At 44.7% G+C, this 18,462-nt stretch overlaps 1 protein-coding gene across 5 annotated transcripts; it reads left to right on the forward strand.

Annotated features, from left to right (window-relative positions):
• The first annotated feature begins 1,182 nt into the window (after positions 1-1,182).
• CTXN2 (cortexin 2) lies at positions 1,183-8,469 on the forward strand. Of its 5 annotated transcripts, none has more exons than XM_053365271.1 (3): positions 1,183-1,340; positions 6,449-6,499; positions 7,992-8,469. In XM_053365271.1, exon 3 carries the CDS (start codon positions 8,040-8,042, stop codon positions 8,283-8,285), a length of 246 nt encoding a protein of 81 aa, XP_053221246.1. In that variant the 5' UTR covers positions 1,183-1,340; positions 6,449-6,499; positions 7,992-8,039; the 3' UTR covers positions 8,286-8,469. The 5 variants fall into 5 exon arrangements, with proteins under 5 accessions (XP_053221246.1, XP_053221244.1, XP_053221242.1 ...); XM_053365269.1 differs by lacking the exon at positions 1,183-1,340 and adding an exon at positions 1,377-1,656; XM_053365267.1 differs by lacking the exon at positions 1,183-1,340 and adding an exon at positions 1,377-1,622.
• The last annotated feature ends 9,993 nt before the right edge of the window (positions 8,470-18,462 follow it).

Consider the following 18,462-nt stretch of genomic DNA (forward strand, 5'->3'; position numbering starts at 1 on the left):
TATGACGGATGGGTCTGTAATTTCATCCGGCACATTAGCAATGCCACACAATTCCAGCAAATGGTTCCCCAATGGGTGGTTAAGCTATGAGGATACTGTGGAGATTAAATTATCGTTTAAAATTGTGCCTGGTGTTTATTCATGTTAATATATAAATCAACTTTATGGAGTGTTTCCCTTGCTCCTTGCTTAGCTACAAATAAGGTAAAATCAAATCAAATATTTGGGTGCTGGTGTTGTTTTTAACTATTCAAGTGAATGATTCTCTCATTTTGTTGCCAGCTGCATGTAAGTTTCAGGACAAAATCTGGAAACAACCTCCTGGCTCTCATAAATTCCTGGAAGGATTCCTTTTTTCGGCAAGGGAGGCGCCAAAAGGGAAAATCCGCTTCCCACTGAAGTTAATAGGGAAAACAGCCTCTTATCTGACTTTTGTAGGTTGCATATACAATAGATTCGAAATCACCGGGGAAGGGGGAGGGACTTCACACGCCAATCCATCACCCCTTTCGTACAACGGGAAACATTTGGCACACGCCGGATTCCGTACAACATGGCTGTTCCCCACAACGGAGCAAGCCAGGCGAAATGCGAAGTAAAAAATAAATAAATCCAATCCCACCTACCCATCCCACCACAGTAGATCGGCGGGCCATTGCTTGCGTGCTTGCTTGATCGATCGAGCTGTCTGTCTGTCTGTGCATTCAACTCAGTTCTTGCCCAACACACTCAAATCGACCCCCGGGAAGCTACTGTAGCTTGCTTTAAATAAAACAAAAAGTTAAATAATTTGTATTTGATTGAGGGGAGAAAACACACACCCTTGGGAGAGGAGCGAGAGATCGGCATCCTCCAACTTTGCGCCTTGTCCATTTCAAACCCCCTCCCCAATATTTGTCGACTTGGCAGCCAGCATGGAAAGTGGGGAACTCCCACGCACCTCCCTCCCCTCCCCCCTCTGGGCGGCTTTCTCTCCCTGCCCATAAATAACAACCCCCGTCTCCGCCTGGTTTTCTCCCCAGGTGCCTAGAAGCTGCCGAGAAACCGCTTCCCCAGAGATGCACACATTTCCGAACAACAAGCTTTGCAAGGAGGATTGCAAGCAAATAGGACCCAGTCTGCCGCCGCTGCAGCAGCAGTTTGGGAGAGCATAGCAGATTTGCTAATGCCTCGCACGTACTGTTTTGCAGGAACTTCAGATCAATCTGGATGGTGGGGGAGAGAGGGGGAGCCTTGGCTGCATGATAATCCAGCTTTCATATTGCCCACCACCTCCCCTCACATTTCCACTCCACCCCACGCCCCTCACCATCAAATTAAAACCTCCTGAGCATCCCCAGGTACTTGCCAGCGGTGCGTGTGTGTGTGTGTGCTCTGGAAAGGACCCTACCCCACCCCACCCAGAGGCATCTAACCCGGCTGAAGGAACGCCCATAGCCGAGTCCAGATTCTCGGATGCTAATGTGGTTAGATGTAGCCGGAGCCCTGGCGATGCTCACGTTGGGCGGGAGCCCCAGAAATCCTCGCAGGGCTCCCTGACAGTTTGGGACCTGATCCTCTCTCTGAGACCTTGAAACTTCGGCAGGTCGTTAGCATGGGGACACAGGATAAGGAGGAAAAGGGTTTGTACTCTCAGGATGTCTGACTCGGACGGGGGTGAGTGGGCTGTTTTGTGCGTGGTGGGTGGGTGGGTGGCGGCGGAGGGGGGAAGGCTGTGTGTTGCTTTGACACACAGCTCGGGCGAGGATGGGTGAGGCATCCATCTACCATGGCTCTCCGGCTGGACTTAATGCAACAGGACCTTGGTTAGCTGGGCAGTGTAGATTTCCTCCCTGGCAACGACGCCCAAGACTCGGCTGTTGCTGCCTCTGCTTGCTACCTCTCTCTTGTTATGCCCAGGTAATGTCTAGCAGCCGAAGGTGGGAGGGGGATTGCTGGAGATCTCATTTTGCTTTTGTGCATAGAGCACCTAAATCACGGATGCTATTTGCAGAGGGGGCAGGAAAGCCTGCTGGATGCTGAAGGATTTTTAGTGAGTGTTGAGCAACCCAGGTCCCTAACCATATTTACTCGACAACAAGTCCTGGTGCTGGTTGCAGTGGGGTTCCCTTTCAAGTAGGTGTCGTGAGGATTGCAACCAGAGAGAGAGGGAGTCACATCCCACGAGGCTTCAGATGCAAGCGACAACTGGCTTGTTTTTAAAAGTGTACATGCTGCTGCGTTAACCTGTTCAGTATATGCATGCATACTGTACTAGCATGTTAACAAGCCAGTCTAGCCACACTGACGCTAGCAGGTTCCCCAGCGACACATCATCTCCTTCCGCTGCCCACAAAAGGCAAGTATTATTAGGGCATCGACAGCGGTTGGTAAACGTACTAGACAAGATCTCTCATCAAGGAAGTATAGTTAATTAGTGTTATGTATTATGCCTTCTAAAAGGAAAGTGTTGCCTTCTCTGCAAGGTAAGATTTCGGTTGTTCGTGTTTGTTGGCTCAGAGGCAACCTGCTGTTGCTCCAAAGTGGGAAAGAATTTTTTTTGCAAAAGCCAGGCAATACCTTACAGGAGTACCATAAAGGCCAAATCTGCAAGATGGCTGTCCACACAAGGGATGAGGGAGGAATTTGATTCTGTTCACATTTAAAAGGAAATCGATCAAATTTCTACTTTCTGAAACAATATGAGAACTGAAACACCACCATCCTTTGAAGTTTCCACATATCCAAATTTTGCAGTGCGGTTCTTCAACCAGCCAGGCTTTCCATTATTAAAAAATTTAATATTTTAGGGGAAATGTGCATAAGGAATAATATGTTGGTAAAAATGACATACAAAAATGCATTCTATTAGGAAAAATGCTTGCAAAAAATGTTAGTCAAAACTGTATACAAAAATGTGCATATTCGGAGAAATTTGCACCAAAATGCTGATAAATTTTCATGAGGATTAAAAAAAATAAATCGCAATTTGCTGCACAAATATGGAGAAATGAATTTATGAATGGAAAAATTAGAAACTGGGAGAACCAGAATTGACAGATTTTTTTCCATCCCCAGTCCACACCCCAAACAGCGCAGTGGCAACACCCACATTCTAGCACCCTATTGATGTTGGATCTTAACTATTCTACATAGAAGATATGTGTCATCTTAGAGCTATTCCAAAATATGTGCAATTGCAATAAATGCACAGTTGCCACTTATTTGCCACTCGAGATCTAGGCATCTTTCCTTCAAGTAGTATTTGGGTTGCAAAGGTATTGCATTACCTCAATACTGCTCAAGGCACAACTGACTGTCAATGGGAAAACACACTTTTCCCCCCCAGTGAGGGTATCGCCTGCAATTGATGATTGGCATAAGAAACAAACAAAGCTGTGTGAGTGTCATTAGGTGTGGCCATGCCCTAACAACTTTGTAGTGCACTGCTGTGCATCTTTACTCAGAAATTAGCCTCACTGTGATCAATACGGCTTTCTCACGGGAAAGGGTCCATAAGATTGCAGACTTGTGCGAAGTTGTGCACTCCTTGGCTTCAGCACTGGAACACACCACATTGAGACAGGGCAACCCCACCCTGTTTGGTTATGTGAGAAAAGCCTGTAGCACTATTGATGTTGGGATGGGGGCATTGCTATTTATAACAATGATAATGATCCATATGACATTTTCCTGTAAGCATTTAATTCAAAGCACTTTGTACCCATTACCATAGAAATCCTTACGGCATCCCTAGCAGGCCTATATTTACAGATTATATATATATATATATATATATATATATATATATATATACACACACACACACACATACACACACACACACAATATATACAATATATACATATATATATATATACACACACACACACACACACAATATATATATATATAATATATACTATATATATATATATATATATATATATATATATATATACACAATACACACACACACACACACACAATATATATACTATATATACAATATAGCAGGCCTATATTTACAGATTGTAGAGCAGTGTGCTGATTCTGGGGGTGAGAAATAGTTGTTTGCCTGTTCAGTCATCCTGGCCATGCCTACTCAGAAGTCCCACTGAATCCAGTTGGACTTACTCCCAGGTAAGTGGGGTTAGGATTTCAGCCTGTGATTTCCAGCTGGGGATCTCTCAGTTCATGCCGTTTACCACTGCTCTCGCCCAGCCAAGGAGGGAGGCCTGCATTTCCATTTTTATTCTCTGGAAAGGTCCATAAAGCGATCCTTTAAATAAAAATAAAAATAAATCAGGCTATCAGATAGCAATGAACCGGAACAAGGAGTACAGTGGCTGTTTTTGACCTTCACAGTCATGAATTCTCATTTCCAATCCAGTCTTTGAAACTAAAGTAGATGATGAAATATGATTATAGCTCCGATGAAATATTCCCATCCCTTTTTCATCTCCTTTCTCGAAGAGGTCTGGGTAAGTCTTTCAAGGATTGGTTTCTTCAGCTGTTGCTTTTAAAACCTTATTTTTTCTTGTGTTAACCTGCTCACTATATGTGTACAGCGATATATTAACAAGCCTGTGCATGGCAACACATAGGAAGAGTCCTGCTGGATCAAGTCAGTGCAGGATCCTGTTCTCACAGTGGCCAACCGGATGCCTGTAGCAGGATCTGCAGGTTCCAGCAAGTGTTATTCAGAAGCATACTGTTTCCAACAGTGGAGGTAGAATACAGTCATCAGGGTTAGTAGCCATTGATAGCCTTCTTCTCCTGGAATTTGACTAATCCTCTTTTAAAGCCATCCAAATTGGTGGCAATCAGTGACTCCCATGGAAGGGAGTTCCATAGTTTAGCTATGTACTGCACAAGGTAAAGTAAAGGAACCCCTGACCATTAGGTCCAGTCGTGACCGACTCTGGGGTTGCGGCGCTCATTTCGCTTTATTGGGTGGCGTACAGCTTCCGGGTCATGTGGCCAGCATGACTAAGCCGCTTCTGGTGAATCAGAGCAGCGCACGGAAACGCCGTATACCTTCCCGGCGGAGCAGTACCTATTTATCTACTTGCACTTTGACGTGCTTTTGAACTACTAGGTTGGCAGGAGCAGGGACCGAGCAACGGGAGCTCACCCTGTTGCAGGGATTTGAACCACCGACCTTCTGATCGGCAAGTCCTAGGCTCTGTGGTTTAACCCACAGCGCCACCCGCGTCCCTGTACTGCACAAAGAAGTCCTTTATTTAGCCTGTCCAGAATCTCCCAACATTCAGCTTTGTTGGCTATCCAATGACTACCCAAAGGTGGATCTACACATAGGGGAAGGGACAGACAGATGCTATATATAAGTCAGAAATTAAATCATTATAACAAAAGAAAAGGGGGAAAAAACACTATGTAAAATCACATAGAAAAGTTTTTTGCTCTACAGTGCAATCTGGTGTTGCTTGTTTATAGCACACTCAAAACATGTGTGTTGTTTTTTTTACTAATGTAGCTAAGCCCCAGGTTAAGTTGGAAGAGCCGTTGTTGTTGTTGTTAATTTCATTTCTATATTGCTTTATATGTTGTTGAAAAATTTCTCAAAGCACTTTACAACCTACATTAAAGCATCAAATAAAACAATCCAGAATAAAACATTACCAAAGAAAGTCAAGTATACATTCAAAGCAACATAATTAACAGGAAACTAAAATACTATCTTGAAGATTTCAAAACAAAACGTTACGAAAGGGAGTCAAATACAAAATGCACATTTGAAGAAGCATAATTAGCAGGAGAAATAAAATATTATCATTGCTGCTGGTGTTGCTGCCAACCCTGACAATGGTGGTTTGTGGTGGCTGGCAACTATAGCATCAACTCAAGCTTGATGACCTGGGTCTGCACTAAGAGACAGCCAAGGTGGTTTGTAAGCTGTAGTTCAGAGACAGAACATCCACTTTGCATGCAAATCTGTCTTGCGCTAGCAGACAGGTGAGTTTTCAATTTGCACAACAGAGGAATCCAACAAAAGAATTGCACTAGCAGAAACTCATTTCACAGCAGATTGTACAATCCATATTGGAAATGAAGTTACCAGCAACGTGCTTGTGCGATTTCTTGTGCAGCCACATTCTGCTGGTCCAAACATTTTGCCAGTGGAAGAGGTATAACATTAAGTGACACTGGATACAATCCACAACACACACACACACATGTACTTTAGGTGGGCCCATAAAAGTCGAATAAAACATTCAGACATAAAACTGCATTTTCAAATGCAGTTTTCTCTCGTGTTTGCCTCTTTTCCCCCTTTTCCGTTTGCTACAGTATTATTGTGTGTTCTCGCTCTGATATAGAAAACATGCCAGCTAGTAGCTATCTCATTCCTTCTGAGAGAGACCTGAATTCAATTCAGCACTTGCCTGTTTGTACCACAACTAAAACAGCTCAATGATTTAACCTTTTTTTGATGTCTCTACAGCTGTTCAAACTTCAGGAAAGCCTGGAAGTGTGCCTTATATGAATGCATCAGGTACCATTTATCAGTTACAATACATAAACTTTTAACTTGCTTTGGTGATTTCACTATGTAACTAGTTCTTTCACTTAATATTTATATATATATATATATATATATATATATATATATATATATATATATATGAGGAAATTGTTTTATGACTTGCACGCTGGCAAACATGGTAATAATAATAATAATGTTTTAACTTCTATACAGCTTTTTTGAATGTTCAAAGTACAAGGCATATGTTGTTGTTTGGTTGGTTGGTTGGTTTGCTGAATTTATATACCATCCTATACCCGGGGGTCTCAGGGCGGTTCACAGAATAAAATCAAGATATAAAACCACAAAATACCTAATAAAAATAAAAACAACAACCCAATAGCCCAATAGAAGTTGTTGAGACAATTTCCGTGCAAGACAGACCATTGTCATCATTCTTGCATTGCAGATATTTGGGGCTGTAAGCAGGCTAAGGATTAGAGGCAGGGACCTTAGCCCAGTGACACAGTACATGCAGAAGGTTGTCACAGCAATCCTTTGCGCCTCCAGTTAAAAGGATCAGATGGCAAATAACTGAGACCCTGTTGGACCCCTGGAGAACAGCTGCCAGTCAGAGTAAATAATATTGGGCTAGATGAACAAAATGTCTGACCTTGTGTAAGGATAGTGGGAAACTGGGATAGTAAAAATAAAAAAGGTAAAGGATCTTTGGATGGTTAAGTCCAGTCAAAGGCAACTATGGGGTTGCGGTGCTCATCTCGCTTTCAGGCTGAGGGAGCCAGTGTTTGTGCACAGACAGCTTTCCGGGTCATGTGGCCAGCATGCCTAGACTGCTTCTGGTGCAATGGAACACTTGACAAAAACCGGAGAGCATGGAAATGCCATTTACCTTCCCGCCACAATGGTACCTATTTATCTACTTGCATTGGTGTGTTTTCAAACTGCTAGGTTGGCAGGAGCTGGGACAGAGCAACGGGAGCTCACCCCACCGCACAGATTCGAACCGCTGACCTTCCGATTGACAAGCCCAAGAGGCTCAGTGGTTTCGACCACAGTGCCACCCGCTTCCCTTACAGCTTGCTTACAGCTGGCGTTATACTTAAACTAGGAACTTCCCAAATCACACTTTTAGCCATTAAATGTGAGGGCGATCTGGCTGCGACATCTGTCACCCCATTGATCGCCAGGGTTGATTCGGCTGATCTGGCTGGCTAGGCGGGTGTCCCCTTCCTCCCTCACCGCTCCATGTGCGTCCCTCCTGAAGCTGCGCGCTCGGTGGAAGAGGACGACCATCCCAGATAGAAGGAGTGTACCGTTCTTCGGTCAAGGGTATACGATAGCTGCGCTCCCCTGCTAGAACCTCCAAACAAGCCATTAAACTAAAGCAGCTCACTCACTACTATAGCAGACTTTCTCCAATTTTGCAGGGACAGTCTCGGGTTTAGGCAGCAGCCTAATGCTATCTCTACAACCAAAACATGCCTCCTGTTTTTGTTCGCAGGCGAAGAAGTGAAAATCTCGAAAGCCCAGCAGGATGTGAAGCCCAGAGATGAGCAGTAACTACTGCAACAACGCGTCATTGAGCATGAGTGTCAACGAGGTGTCCACCTTTCCCCTCACTCTGGAACAAAAAACCGGCTTTGCCTTCGTGGGGATCCTGTGTGTCTTTTTGGGACTTCTGATTATCAGATGCTTCAAAATCTTATTAGACCCTTATAGCAGTATGCCATCCTCCACGTGGGAGGATGAGGTGGAAGGGCTGGATAAGGGGACGTTTGAATATGCGCTTGCATGAAATACTCCAAAAAAAAATTACCCTGCCTTAATTCTTATGTGTGTTTTTTCATTTGGGGTGGGGAAGGGGCCCTGGAATTCCTTAGTAAGGACGCATTTGTAACAGACCCCTATGTTTTGAAGACATGGGGTGGCATTTTGGCTTTCTTTTGTTAAATAAAGGCTTTGTTGCAGATTCATAATTATTTTCACGTGGTTCCTGCTTTGGCATTCTACTGTGCAGGCAGTTCATTTTTTCTGGGGGGACGCAGGGGTACACATACCCCTAAACATTTTGTGAATCTAAGTTTGGCCTCATTGAGGGGCAGTATTTCAATATGAGTAGGAAAATGAGAGTACCCCTAAACATTTTTTTAGGGGGGGGAAGCACTGTGTGCAGGTAAGAACGAAGTGTGCAAAGGTGTGCCAATAATTGTGCAAATGAGAAAGAAGTCGTGAGGAAGGAGGACCTTTAAAGCATGGCTAGGCAAACTAAGGCCTGGGGGCCAGATGCGGCCCAATCGCCTTCTAAATCCGGCCTGCGGATGGTCTGGGAATCGGCGTGTTTTTACATGAGTAGAATGTGTCCTTTTATTTAAAATGCATCTCTGGGTTATTTGTGGGGCATAGGAATTCGTTCATTATTTTTCCCCACCCAAAATATAGTCCGGCCCCCCACAAGGTCTGAGGGACAGTGGACCGGCCCCCTGCTGAAAAAGCTTGCTGACCCCTGATTTAAAGCATGGTCAAGATTTGCAAGTCCAACCTGAACAGAAAATTATAACGCCTTGATTTTAGCCTTGAAGACCAGACATTCCTAGGCCAGGCGCAAAGAGAGATGGAACTAATCAAGAGTTTGCTTTTATGGGGCTGGGGAGAGAAGAGGATCAACACGCCCCCCCCCCATCTTTATCTCTCTCCTTCAGAGCACCCAGAAGTGTTGAGAGCCCTCCTTCTGACCCAGGAACACCTAGAAGGGGCTAGCTTGGAGCAGTCCTTACTTCTGCTTACTGTCTCACACAATGAAGGTAAAGGTAAAGGGACCCCTGACCATTAGGTCCAGTCGTGGCCGACTCTGGGGTTGCGGCACTCATCTCGCTTTATTGGCCGAGGGAGCCGGTGTACAGCTTCCGGGTCATGCAGCGAGCATGACTAAGCCGCTTCTGGCGAACCAGAGCAGTGCACGGAAACACCGTTTACCTTCCCGCCGGAGCGGTACCTATTTATCTACTTGCACTTGATGTGCTTTCAAACTGCTAGGTTGGCAGGAGCAGGGACAGAGCAACAGGAGCTCACCCCGTCGCGGGGATTCGAACTGCCGACCTTCTGATCGGCAAGTCCTAGGCTCTGTGGTTTAACCCACAGCGCCACCCGCATCCCAGCACAATGAAGACTACATGAAAAAGCTCAAAGAAGACACACAGAAGAGACAGTAACTAGTTGCGCCTCAAGGTCACCTCTTAGCTCATACAGCGAGAACGAGAGTGACAATATTTGACAGCTGTTCAATTCCATTTTTAAGAAATGCTGGAATCAAAATTTCATCTCAGCCTTGTCACTCTTGTTAAAGAGGTGCTCGGAGAGCCCGCTGAGATAAAGCCAATCGGCACAGACAGACCATTCATTCATCTCTATAATTTCATATTGTGCCATTTGCCTTATAATCTAGACAAATGACAACCAAGGGAATTGCGGGGTCTGTCGGCTAAACGAAAATGCCACTCAGACTGCCTTGGATCTTAAAGGGAAAGCTGGGGACGTGAAAGCCAGAGTCCAAAGAGAGGAGCGGGTTCAATTGCTGCAGGAAATAGGAATACAATGGAACGCTGCGGGGAGGTAACAGCACAGCATGTGAGAATGATCTAGCAGGACTAGGGAACATTCCTTCCGGAGGCCTGCATGAGGCACAGTGTGACATTTAAGAGAGACAGTTTGCCTGCAGACTGACAATATTTTTGGAAGTATTCCAGTGAATACAAGAAATTCAGAGTCTCTTCCTTTTTTATTGTACATTCACAATCATTTGTTCTCACAATGGTATCAGGGCAGTTATATGGAATCCCACTTTGAATACCGTTTGTGCCTGCAAGCCTCGCGTGTGGTGGCATTATGGGACGGAGGAGGCTTCACTGGGGCCCCGATGGGGGAATTCAACCTGGCTGGGCCCTGCTTTGGCAAATGGGGATGCAGGCTACAGCTTGGGCTGTGCGGGGGCGGAGCCAATGAAGCCAGGGGTGGGTTTTCCTTGGATCCGCCCCTCGCTCATTTAAGCAGCCAGCACCCTGGGCTTGGCCGGTTTCATTTTGGGGTGGACACACTGCTTTGTTTCCAATTAGTGCATGCCCCATAACTTCCTGAGTCTACAACTCTTCATACCACAATTTTTCCCCAGTTGGTTTGTTTTTGTCCCACTTTCGTTGGGCTAAAGCTTGTAAACCTATAGTGAGCTATCAAATGCAGAAACTCAAAGAACAAACAGTTCAAGCACACAAGAACTATCTTGTTGTATCAGGCCAAAGGGCCACCTAACATTTGTTGGATTATTTAACTCAAAGATGGAAAAACTGTGGTTCTTCAGGAGTTGTTGCACTCCCAACTCCAACCAGTCCCATCAAGCATGACCAATGGTCAGGGATTTTATTTGTTTGTTTATATTTCATGAAATCTATATACCACTTGATTGGGGGGCCTCTCAAAGTGGTTTACGAAAAAATGAAAAAACAATAAAATTATCACAATAAAATAGAATAAAACAAATCAAAACTCCTACAAACTTTATAAAGATCTGGGTAGCCTTATCTGAATAAGAATGTCTTCAGAAGGTGCTGAATAGAATTCAGTGAAGTATGATGAGAGTTGTAGCCCATTAAAATCTGGAAGGTCACAGGTGCCCCATCAGTGATTTGATCCTTTGTTAAGTACTTCTACATGGGTGCTTTCTGCCTATTTTCCTTCTCATTGCACTTTAATCAGGATAGCTATCTTCTACATTTTCCCAAATTCCATGGGTGGTATTCAATTAAGTCTTACTTGGAGTACTAAAGGTAAAGGTAAAGGTACCCCTGCCCGTACGGGCCAGTCTTGACAGACTCTAGGGTTGTGCGCCCATCTCACTCAAGAGGCCGGGGGCCAGCGCTGTCCGAAAACACTTCCGGGTCACGTGGCCAGCGTGACAAAGCTGCATCTGGCGAGCCAGCGCAGCACACGGAAACGCCGTTTACCTTCCTGCCAGTAAGCGGTCCCTATTTATCTACTTGCACCCGGGGGTGCTTTCGAACTGCTAGGTTGGCAGGCGCTGGGACCGAGCAGCGGGAGCACACCCCGCCGCGGGGATTCGAACCGCCGACCTTTCGATCGGCAAGCCCTAGGCGCTGAGGCTTTTACCCACAGCGCCACCCGCGTCCCGGAGTACTAGACCCATATAAATTAATGAACACAGCTAAGAAGCATTGATTTCAATCGATCTACTCTGAGTACCCACTGTATCCCATCCACGGTGAGGGTGCGTGACTGACTGAGCCTTTTCTCCATGCTTCAGGGCAGACCCCCCCCCAAAAAAAGTACTTATTCACACACCACATAAACTATGGAATTCATTCCCACAGTGATGGTCACCAACTTGGATGGCTTTAAAATAATTGTTTTGCATTATTATATAACCGCCCAAAATCAAATGAATAGCAGCACTCAGATGTTAAAGGATGGTGTGGTGATAGTAAGTATCCCATGTTTTCGTCAGGATAAAGATAACGTAAGGTTTTGTTCTTTTGCTGTCACCCTTGAACAGTTCTTAACTTCTTAGATAGGATAATCTAGTGAGTGTTATCTTCAAATGTCCATTTTTACCAAGAAACAGGTTGCCATACTCACAACTACAGTAATTTTTGCTGAATCACGCCCAATGCCTAAAGTGAAAGAATGACCTTCGTAAGCTTCAAGGGTATAAATAAAAAAATCCAACGTATTGGCATGAATATTTAATTACTTTTAAACATTGCTACATAGTCATTATTTCAGTAGCACATGACTGGCTGGGAATATGGTCCGAAACAGCCCTGTGCATATTTCTGTGAGTGCATTTACAATTGCAAACATAGTTTATGAACTCGAGAGAGCAGAGGTCAAGATCTTGAAGAGTACCTAAATCACCTTCACTGGGTCCACTGACATTCAGGGAGAGCTGAGTGCCAGATCTGACTCCTTCCGTCCATGAATTAATGGGCTCATTACTAGCTAATATTTAAAAAGCTGAAATGTTCCTCTGGACACGCACCTTCTGTTTCAAATTCAGGGATTGGCTGGGACCCTCGGTGTTCTATATAGAAGAAAGAACCCGGCCGCTGAAGTATTGTTCGTGGTGGGAAAGGACACCATTGGCAAGGTATATTAGAAAATAAGAAAATAACTGCTGGTTGGTTTAAAGAGAGGGCTTGCACAGTATAAACATTTGATATTTTGGAGATGCCTAAAGATAGACAGCTGAAGCAGACAGATTCCTGACAATACCAACATCCTCTCCAATATCATTTGTAAAAGGTAAGCTTTTTAAAATTATTATTTCATTCCCCACCAGGGTTACAACTCAGTCATAATTTGGATGAATTGTTCATGTTGTGAAATCTTTGTCCACAACAAATAGAGAGAGAGAAACGACGGCCCAGATTTTCTCCTAAGAAAGTAAATCCCAACAATGCAAAAATAAATGCAACTTGAATGAATCAGAGATGATATATTCAGCATTTTGAGAGACGGAATTGAATAAAACACTGTCTGTAGATATTGTGCGATCGATATTGCCTGGGACTTTTCATCAGCACAGTGCCAAGAAGGGAAACGTGAACAGAAATCTGTGCATAAAGAGAATCTACAGGTGGGGAAAAGCTTTCTACTTTGATCTGTCCCCAGGAGCATGTGTTTGTTGTATTGGTTTAAAGGGAGAAAGAAAGAAAGAAAGAAAGAAAGAAAGAAAGAAAGAAAGAAAGAGATCCTTAATGTTCCTTTTTTCGCCCCACTGATTGACGAATGGAATTGCCAGGTTAAGTTGCGAATATTGTCTGTTTAAAAGATGGCAGCATGCAATATCATGCAATATCTTTATTTAATATGCATATACAGTACTTTCAAATTTTTTTTTTAAAAAAAATTGTTTGAATTTTAATCTTTGCAAAGGCCTTTAGCCGTAAGCAATAAAACTTTTCATTGACTGGTCCTGCACACATCTAGCTGTCCAAGATAGTAGATGGGGAGGCAGATTTCCACCTACACTGCAAGACAGACAGGAAGATGCACCCACATCTGAGCTGAGCCTACCAGTTGGCATCACAACTGAATGCTTCATATCCAGATGTGCATGAATGTGCGTTTGACTTGCACATGTGAACAGTGACAGCCAGTTCAGCAACAGAAACTGTGTATGGAAAGCCTGCCAGAATAGAGCTAATACTGGAATATAATCTCCAAAAATACTTCCAGATTATATCAAATTGTTTGGAAGAGCACCAATATCTTTGTTTTTTTTATAAAGATATTTATTAAGTTTCCAATTTTATACAAACAAAAAGAAAAAGCAAAAAAAAACCACATACAGTTCTCAATACTTAATTTTCAATGACATATTTCCCTGACCTCCTCATACCTCCCCTTCTTGTATTCCAATTCAAATTATTTACTCAGCAAATCCTCATCTCAAAACATTACAGCTAGAAACCCCTTAATTTCAATCCAACATCATTCAACATTCTTTAAATCTTTGGCTGTGGCACCCTGATTGATGTTTGCAAGCACACAGGCATCCAAAATTTGCTGTGTTTGTAGTATTTGACCACAATCCAACACATAACTAGGCATATTTGAGCCAATTAAATTCAATGAGCCTTAATGTGCTTAATTTTGGGTTGGATTGTGTCCACTTGAGGCGAGCTTTGCATATCGCTGAAAAATAAACAAGTACCAAAATGTGTTTTCTGAAGTTAGAACCTGGGCCCTTCCCAAAGTGGTAAGAATGGTTGGGTTTAAAGTGGATATGTAGCAGGTGGGTTGCAGGTGCAGAACTCTTCCCTGACTCCACATCTTCAACCCCCATTGCATAATTGTTTTTCTTTGAGTGAAGGGTTCAGCATTTTGGTCCTGCCTGCTACTTTTCTGGTTAAAATACTCATTTACCCTCCCTCTCACCCAGCTCCTCTCAGTTTTTTCCCCTCCTCCTGCTTATCAAACTAGGGATGGAGAGAGAGTAAATTCAATTCACTTTGAACTTACCCAATTTTCTCCTTGCCTTGTGCCTTGGTCAGAGCCAGCTGGCAGAGCTTTGAATTATTATTATTTTTAATTTTTTTATCCCATATTTGCAGTTTTACTACGTTAACTATAAGCCTGTTTGAGTCTTATGTGAAAAATGAGAAGTAAATATGTCAGTTGCAAGCAGTCCCTGGGCAGACCTCAAGACTCCTGCATCATCCTCCCATAGTTGTGGTATCATTCTGAACCAGCTCTGAACAAACTGCTAGAAGGTATCCGTTTACTAAATGTATGCCATGCCTTTCCTCCTAAAGGAACCCAGGGTGGCAAATGCAAATGTGATAAAACAATAAAGACATCTTTAAAACATAAGGTAAAGGTAAAGGTACCCCTGCCCGTACGGGCCAGTCTTGACAGACTCTGGGGTTGTGCGCCCATCTCACTCAAGAGGCCGGGGGCCAGCGCTGTCCGGAGACACTTCCGGGTCACGTGGCCAGCGTGACATCGCTGCTCTGGCGAGCCAGAGCCGCACACGGAAACACCGTTTACCTTCCCGCTGGTAAGCGGTCCCTATTTATCTACTTGCACCCGGGCGTGCTTTTGAACTGCTAGGTTGGCAGGCGCTGGGACCGAGCAGCGGGAGCGCACCCCGCCGTGGGGATTCGAACCACCAACCTTTCGATTGGCAAGCCCTAGGCGCTGAGGCTTTTACCCACAGCGCCACCCGCATCCCTTTAAAACATAAAAAACCCCAATTCTGATACAGAGGCAGGCTGGGAAAGTTGTCTACAGTGGTACAGTCATACCTTGGGTTGAAGTAGCTTCGGGATGAGTATTTTTGGGTTGCGCTCCACAGCGACCCAGAAGTAACGGAGTGTGTTACTTTCAAGTTTCGCCGCTCGCGCATGCGCAGATGGTCAAAATGACATCACACGCATGCGCGGAAGCGGCGAATCGAGATGCGTGGACGTGCGGACGCGTTCAGGATGCGAACGGGGCTCCGGAACGGATCCCGTTCGCATCCAGAGGTACCACTGTACCTCGGGTTACAGACACTTCAGGTTACAGACTCTGCTAACCCAGAAATATTACCTCAGGTTAAGAACTTTACTCCAGGATGAGAACAGAAATCGGGCTCTGGTGGCGCGGCGGCAGCAGGAGGCCCCATTAGCTAAAGTGGTGCTTCAGGTTAAGAACAGTTTCAGGTTAAGAACGGACCTCCGGAACGAATTAAGTTCTTAACCCGAGGTACCACTGTACTTAAAAGGCTTGTTGGAAGAGAAAGGTTTTTGTTAGGCATCAAAAACACAACAGATTTTTGTCTGATTTTTAAGAGGAAGAATTTGCGAAGGGTATGTGCCAGTCCTTGTATCGTGCAGAATGGACCTTCTGATAAGATGCTATCTGCAGGGCACAGTGATCAACTGGATATAAAAAGGGCAAAGTTGTTGAGCTTTCTTTGCAAAATCTAAAAATAAAAATAAAAAAGCCATTTTTAAGGAATTTCGGCAAAACCTACACTTCCGATATGGGTTGCCATACGTCTGGATTTTCCCTGACATTTCAGAGGTTTCCGCCCAGATACTGTTTCCAACTGCCAAATCCCGGCTATGTTCAGGAAATTCCAGACAAATGGCAGCCCTAAGAACTTAGCCCAGGAGCTAATTGGCAGCCAGTGCAATTATAGGTCTTGTGAGGACACAAGCTAAGCTCTGGGGTGGGACTTGCATTTAATGAGATGTGCTGACATGGTTCATTTCTGAGTACGTGTCGACATGCTGGTACTTAACTTCCCAAGCCCTATGCACCTTTGGACTCTGGCGCCTGATTGAATGCCTGTTCTCAATCTGACATCAACCTGCCCATGTGTTCCAATTGTCTTCAGAGGGCCTGCTGCCCAAAGTGAAGTGGATGGCAGGTCATGGGAATCTAGGAGATGCCAATAATAATAATAATAATAATAATAATAATAATAATAATAATAATATTTTATTATTTATACCCCGCCCATCTGGCTGGGTTTCCCCAGCCACTCTGGGCAGCTTTCAACAGAATATTAAAATACAATAACCCATTAAACATTAAAAGCTTCCCTAAACAGGGCTGCCTTCAAATGTCTTCTAAAAGTCTGGTAGTTGGTTTTCTCTTTGACATCTGGTGGGAGGGCGTTCCACAGGGCGGGTGCCACTACGAAGAGGGCCCTCTGCCTGGTTCCCTGTAACTCAAGAATTGAACCTAAGACCTTCTGCATGCAAGGCAATTGCTCTACCACCACTGAGCTACGCCCTTCCCCAAAGTCAGTAGAGGGTCTCCTCTTGTGGTGCCCCATTCCGCCCCAAGGGAAGATCAGCTTCCACCGAATTATTTTTATTTATTTCCTTAAAACATTTATACCCCACCTTTATCCCAGTAAGCCGGCAATCGGCTGTCGGAAACGGTGTCCAAGTGAAAATCAGCAGTGGTTTTTTTGCCGATTTCCCTTACAAATAGCTCAAAAACTTCATTGTTTTATTTTTTATTTTTGAGATTTTGCAAAAAAAAGAGGGGGGGAGCTCAACAGTTTTCTGTCCGGATTTTCACTTTTTGAAATATGGCAACCCTAGAGGAAGGTGATAAATTAACCATTTTAAACAGCCCTTGCAATATAACAATGAAACACTAAAGGTGCAATCCTAACCACAGCTGCTGTGCACACTGGACAGGGCAAAAGGTGAGGGTAGGCAAATCATTGCACTAGCTCGGAATTTGAGAGCCAGTGTGGTGTAGTGGTTAAGAGCGGTAGTCTCGTAATCTGGTGAACCGGGTTCGCTTCCCCACTCCTCCACATGCAGCTGCTGGGTGACCTTGGGCTAGTCACACTTCTTTGAAGTCTCTCAGCCCCACTCACCTCACAGAGTGTTTGTTGTGGGGGAGGAAGGGAAAGGAGAATGTTAGCCACTTTGAGACTCCTTTGGGTAGTGATAAAGCGGGATCTCAAATCCAAACACTTCTTCTTCTTCTTCTGCAAAGCAATCAGGCCTACATCAGGTCAAATGCCCAACTAAGGAGATCGCAGGCTGTCTCAGCCCCTTCCTCCCCCCATTTTGGGGCTTTTTACTGGTTCTGCTGTTGGGATCCTGCCAGCAGCAGTTACACACACACACACCCTGCATATTCAATAGGTGGAAGGGGAAGCTCTGAGCTGGCTCTGCGCAGTAGGACACGTCCACCAAAACCAATCCAATCTCTGCCAAGCTAAGCAGTTGGCTCCTTACCTCTCTCGCCCTGACCTAGCCACTGTGATCCACACAATGGTCACCTCCAGACTGGATTATTGTAACTCGCTCTACATGGGGCTGCCCTTAAGACTGACCCAGAAACTCCAGCGGGTGCAGAATGCTGCGGCAAGACTTCTTACGGGGTCCTCACCACGGGTTCACATTCACCCAGTGCTATATCACTGACTCCCGGTGGAGTACAGAATCAGGTTTAAGGTGCTGGTTTTAACCTTTAAAGCCCTATACGGCCTAGGACCCTCGTACCTACGGGACCACCTCTCCTGGTATGTCCCACGGAGAACCTTACGGTCTTCAAACAAAAACATCTTGGAGGTCCCAGGCCACAGGGAGGTTAGGCTGGCTTCAACCAGAGCCAAGGCTTTTTCGGCTGTGGCTCCAATCTGGTGGAACGCTCTGTCACAAGAGACTAGGGCCCTGCGGGACTTGACATCTTTCCGCAGGGCCTGCAAGACAGAGCTGTTCCACCAGGCCTTTGGCCAAGGCACAGCCTGACCCCCTCCTTTGGTAATCCTCACAGAACTCTAGCCCAATGGTTGCCATTAATTTGATTTGAACTGATTTTACAATGAATTGATTTTAGAATGCTGTATTATTTTACTGTTGTTAGCTGCTCTGAGCCCCGCTTCGGCTGGGGAGGGTGGGATATAAATATTATTATTATTATTATTATTATCCCTCCACACC

This window comes from Podarcis raffonei, chromosome 14 (assembly GCF_027172205.1).
Source record: "Podarcis raffonei isolate rPodRaf1 chromosome 14, rPodRaf1.pri, whole genome shotgun sequence".
NCBI classification, from domain to species: Eukaryota; Metazoa; Chordata; class Lepidosauria; order Squamata; family Lacertidae; genus Podarcis; species Podarcis raffonei.